This window comes from Capsicum annuum, chromosome 2, assembly GCF_002878395.1.
Source record: "Capsicum annuum cultivar UCD-10X-F1 chromosome 2, UCD10Xv1.1, whole genome shotgun sequence".
Classification (NCBI taxonomy): domain Eukaryota; kingdom Viridiplantae; phylum Streptophyta; class Magnoliopsida; order Solanales; family Solanaceae; genus Capsicum; species Capsicum annuum.
This window is the reverse complement of record NC_061112.1, coordinates 149,477,173-149,482,527: the sequence shown is the minus strand read 5'-3', so window position 1 is coordinate 149,482,527 and position 5,355 is coordinate 149,477,173. Positions and strand designations below refer to the sequence as shown.

Genomic DNA, 5,355 nt, shown 5'->3' with positions numbered 1-5,355 from the left:
GGCTACTGTGCAGTCTAGAATTGGATTTAATCTGTTGAGTTGGAAAGAAACATGTTGAGATGACGTTCCTGGATTATATACAAAAGATCAATGAAAAATTGGCAGCTGGTCTTTGGTGATTGTGTAATGAACGTCTTTGGTGATTGTGTAATGAACCAAGATATAAACAGGTTATAGAAATTGGCCATTTGATGTCTCTTGATCTGAACTCTACAGTCGTCTTACTTTGCAAAAAGAGTGTTAACTTTGACTTCAGCCAAAGATGAGAATGTGTTGCCATAGTACTCTAATTGTTTCAGTTCAACAGGTGTTGTAAGAAATTTGGTACAAAGATACTGACAAGTTACATGGATGAGCTAAAAGAAATGACTTTGTTATTGTTTTCATTGTTCCTTTCAGCCGAAGCCATCGGAAATGACCTTCCTACCTACTCAAGATAGAGTTAAGCGTATGCTGTATCCTAGATTGAAATATGGTTGGAATTTCCCATAGATAAAGAACTATACAGATCAAATAGATTTGAGTAGTCAATTTTCTGTTAGCACCTAACAGTTTTGGGTGCGCTCATTGTCACTTCGCACTTGTTTGAGAAAAGAGTAACCCCTCCATTCCAAAACGAGTGCAGTTGGTTTCGTTTTTCATGAGTTAATTTATCTAACTTTTAAAGCTAAGCTAATTCAACATTTTAAAACTAAAATTCATATATTAAAGACTACACAAAAAATACTATCGCACGGGGTGAAGTAGGACTAGAGACACGTGACACCAATGACAAGGCCGTCCCGAAGTTTCAGTTTCAGTTGCACTAAAGAGTGCTGAGTCTCGAGAGGCCTCCAGATGAAGATAACGGTGACGCCCTCTCGGTTAGAATAAGGTTCCACGATAGGTTTCAATTTTTTCCGTAAGTATCAAAAAATACATCTTAAAATGTTAATAAAATATTACTACTATAATTCGACTTCTAAGAAAAGACCAAGTGTTTTGAACCTAAGGGAATGTATCTTGTTTGAGGGAATAAAGTTGCTCTAACTTGTCCAAATGTCTATTTACACAAAACGTTGAGCCAAACCTGTCTTCTTCACTTTTCCCCAAAGATACCTTTCGGAAAAATGGCATCCCACCATCACTACCACCACCCATACCCTACGGCCGCCACCATCAACCCCACCACCCCCATCACCACCATCTGTTACTGCTACTCTTGTCACCCCACCCCCACTCCTACCCCCACCCCCACCCCATACCCTCACCCTCCACCACCAAATCCACACTCTACTCCTCATTATACCCACTACCCCCCTCCACATCCTCACTTGTGTACTTCCCACCCACCCCCCTACAACCCCCCTACCCAATGCCAATGTGAACCCTTTCACCAAAATCATCACCATTTTCAAGAATTCAAAGTAACAGATCAACAAACAGATAGCATTGTTACTTCTCTTCTCCGTCGGATCGCCGCCTTAGAATCTTCCCTCCGCCGCACCTCTTCTCCTCCTCGTACTCGTCAAACCCTACGCGATGCTGCAGCCCGTACAATTCAGACCCATTTCAGAGCCTTTCTTGCTCGTAGATCGAGAACCCTCCGGCTGCTGAAACAGCTTGCTTCCATCAAAACAACTCTCTATGTTCTCAAATCTTTAGTTTCTGGCAAAACCCACTTTGATGCTCGAGCTGTTAAACACAAAGCCTTGGATTTACTTGTTAGACTTGATTCTATTGAGGTAATTAAGCTCTAATTGCTACTTATATGCTTATTATAATTACCCTATTTTAATATCGTGTTGGCTCTTGAGCCACGGTCTATTGGAAACAACCTTTCTACTTCACCCTGACCCCACTTTGTGGAACTAGGGATGCTGTTGTTGTATGAATGGCGTTGTTGAGGAAATATTGAAAAAGGGGTTCTTTTTAAGCTCTAATTGCAATTATACGCTTATTATAATAACCCCATATGAATATGGTGATGGGTCTTGGGCCGAGGGTCCATGGGAAATAACCTCTCTACCTCGTCCAGTCCCCAGTTTGTGAAACTATGCTGGGTTATGTTGTTATTGTTGTATGACTAGTGTGTTGGGGAAATGTTGAAAAAGGGGTTCTTTTTTCTTTTTGCAGGGCGATGATCCATTAATCAGAGATGGTAAAAGGTCAATAAGTAATGAATTGGCTCGATTTGTGAAGGCAATTAACGGGGTTACCATAATCTCAAGTAGAGTAGTGAAGAATGTGGGAGGTGGCTATAAAGCTAGGGTCTTTTCCACTGACCGCAAAATAGAATTTGACACGAATCGCAGCGAAGCCATTGATAAGTTTGTTGCATCAGTGAATGAATCTGAAGACGAAGAGGAAGAAGAGGAGGATCAGCAAAATACTAGGTTGTCTGATACTGAAAAATCTGGCATTTTACCAACTAGGTGCGGTGGTTTGGCCGGAAGTCACGGTGGGGTTAAACCCAAACGAAAGAAATCAGTGACCTTTGCAGAGAATGGAGGTGCTTACAGAGTTTTCCATAGTTCCCCGGAGCCAGCTTCAGTGGGGAATGTTCATGAAAAAGAATCTTTTGATGATGAGATAGAGCTGATAAAAAACCTCAACAAAAGGGTTGAAAAACTTGGCATGGCATCCAAGGATTGTCAAGTTGCTGAACAAGAAGATAGTGAATCTAGTGGAAGTAGTGATAATGAAAGGGATCCAAATCAGATTTCAAGAAAAGATGGATATTATGAAAGGAATGTGAGAGATGAGAATGATAATGAGATCGAAAATGAGAGTTTCCTGTTCTCAGCACCACTGCCTGTGAAAATGGAAGGTAGAGCTGCCGATCACATCAACAGGAAAAAGGGTGTCAAAATAGTTGGCAATTGAATTGGTTCCGAACAAGATCAAGGATTGAACTTTGCTCTCCGCAGGATCTGTTGAGCATTTGCAGTTAGGTAGAAGTTAGGCGGAATTTAGGCTTCTGCAGTTCTTGGTAATTATTTGTAATTGTTAGTAATGATTGTTTAGATGAGTACTGTTAGTTTTGATATGGAGGGTTCATCTGTTTTGGGGTACTAAATTTGAGATGTTTTCTTCTCTGCCATTGTTGTATGGATGGGAGATCCTTTGGGTGTAATGGTCTTATTCTGAGGTCTTTAATGATTTGAGTGTTGAAGAGTTGTCACCATCTTATTCAACATAAATCTAACCGGTGGCTATTTCCTGTAGAGTGAGTTAAGTTTCATTGGAACTTAGGAAATAAATCAAACTTCTGAACAAATTTGTAGTCCCCAAAGCTACACTACATTTTATCTCTATCTTTTGTTAAAGAATGTTGCGAATGCATAAACATACACCTCAAGAAACTCAAAAAAAGGTTTATATCAAAGAGATTCGAAGAGCCTAAAACTCCCAAATTAAGTAGTGTTAATCTTTAAAATGTATGTTTGTTGAGCTTTCACCAGATAACTTGTAGATTACTTTAAAGAACCCAAAAATCGAAACTTCCTTTATGTGAACTTAAGCGAAAAAGTTTCCTGGTGAAACTCTTTTTGGTACTTGCAGTATGAGGAACATTCTCTATAGTAGTTTGGCATGCAATATTTAAAATTTTGAACTTTGTCTTGGAAAAAAGAAATCAATTTTGTATCTTTATCTAAGAAATCAATTCTTGTGAGACTGGTAGACCACACTAGTCTACCATAATCGAAGAGCTGAGACTTTAAGACCAAAAAGAGGCCATACAAATAGGGAATTCAATTCAGTGAGGAAATGGTGAATTGCTTGTAGCGCAGAAAAGTCATACATATGTTGTAATTCATGAGTGGCCCATCTTTGCCATTGTCGAAGAAATTGACAAACTTTAAACGAGTCATTGAAACAACAACTGCCACAGCAGAAGCGCAATGCAAGTCTCTACTAGAAAACTGCGCCAAAACCAAATCTTTAAGAACTACCAAGTGCGTCCATGCCCATGCCACGACACTCGGGCTCCTTCAACCCCTCAGCTCGACCCATTTGCTTTCTCTCCTGACAGCAGCGTATGCATTCTGTGGTCACACGCTGTATGCTCGTAAAGTGTTTGATGAATTGCCTCAAAGAACTATGCTGTCGTACAGGTCCATGATAAGAATGTACACCCAGAATGGGTTGCCTAAAGTTGCACTCCAACTCTTTGGGGAAATGCTGCGATCGGATAGACACAAGCCTGATAGACATACTTTCCCGTATGTGATTAGGGCGTGTAGTGATTTGTTCTTACTTCAGCAGGGTGTTGTTATTCATGGGTTGGCTGTTATAAGTGGATGTATGTGGGATACTTTTTTGGGGAATTCACTTTTGTGCATGTATATGAATTGCGGAGATAAAGAGGGTGCTAGGAGGGTCTTTGATGCAATGCAGGTCCGAACTGTTGTGACCTGGAACACCATGATCAGTGGGTATTGCCGAAATGATAGTCCCAAGGAGGCGTTAATGATTTACAGGAGAATGGAAGATGCGGGTGTTGATGCTGATTGTGCCACTGTGCTTTCCCTGTTGCCTGCGTGCGGGTGTCTGAAGGATGTTGAGATGGGCAGAGAGGTTCACTCATCGGTTGAGCAAGTGGGTTTTTGGGACAATTTGTCAGTTCGGAATGCTGTTGTTGATATGTACGTCAAATATGGAAGAATGGATGAAGCAAGGTTGGTTTTTGAGAAGATGATCAATAGAGATGTGGTGACTTGGACTACAATGATCCACGGGTTCATTTCAGATGGCGACATAAAGAATGCACTATGGTTTTCTCAAAAGATGCAGCTTGAAGGTGTAAAGCCGAATGCAGTAACTCTGGCATCTCTTCTAGCTGCATGCGCCAGTTTGCCTCATTTGAGGCTTGGTAAATGTCTACATGGCTGGGCTATCAGGCAGGACCTTCAGGCTGATGTTAATGTAGAAACTGGCCTCATTGACATGTATGCTAAGTGCAATTGTTTTAGGCTTGGCTATCAGGTGTTCGCAAAGACTAACAAGAAGAGGACTGTCCCATGGAATGCAATTTTGTCTGGTTGCCTTCATAATAAGCTTGCAAGAGAAGCGATAGAGCTTTTCAAGTTAATGTTGTCCGAGGCTGTCAAACCTAACGATGCAACCCTGAAAAGTGTACTTCCTGCATTTGCCATTGAAGCTGATCTCAGGCAAGCATTGAGCATGCACAGCTATCTTCTAAGATCTGGATTTGTTAAGAGAACTGAGGTAGCCACTGGTTTAGTTGATATATACTCAAAATGTGGAAACTTGGATAATGGTCACAAAATCTTCAATGAGATACCCAAGAAAGAAAGGGACATAATCTTGTGGAGTACGTTAATAGCTGGTTATGGGATGCACGGGAATGGC

General features: G+C 41.0%; 2 protein-coding genes across 3 annotated transcripts in view; both read left to right on the top strand.

Moving 5' to 3' along the window:
- The first annotated feature begins 741 nt into the window (after nucleotides 1-741).
- LOC107858368 (BAG family molecular chaperone regulator 8, chloroplastic) lies at nucleotides 742-3,160 on the top strand. The gene is made up of 2 exons (XM_016703026.2): nucleotides 742-1,724; nucleotides 2,116-3,160. The coding sequence occupies exons 1-2, from the start codon at nucleotides 1,110-1,112 to the stop codon at nucleotides 2,863-2,865; spliced, it is 1,365 nt and encodes a 454-aa protein (XP_016558512.2). The 5' UTR covers nucleotides 742-1,109; the 3' UTR covers nucleotides 2,866-3,160.
- A 112-nt stretch (nucleotides 3,161-3,272) lies between these two features.
- Nucleotides 3,273-5,355, top strand: part of LOC107860469 (pentatricopeptide repeat-containing protein At5g39350) — a 6,639-nt gene continuing 4,556 nt past the window's right edge. For both annotated transcript variants that reach the window (XR_007052577.1, XM_047407515.1), the window contains exon 1: nucleotides 3,273-5,355. Coding sequence is in view for 1 of the 2 variants with exons in the window: in XM_047407515.1 (XP_047263471.1) it covers nucleotides 3,799-5,355 (1,557 nt within the window). In the remaining variant the exon portion in view is untranslated.

Coding starts and splice junctions, on each gene's coding strand:
- LOC107858368 (XM_016703026.2), top strand. CDS start 1,110: ATGGCATCCCACCATCACTACCACCACCCATACCCTACGGCCGCCACC. Junction 1,725..2,115: donor TTAGACTTGATTCTATTGAG/GTAATTAAGCTC, acceptor TTCTTTTTGCAG/GGCGATGATCCATTAATCAG.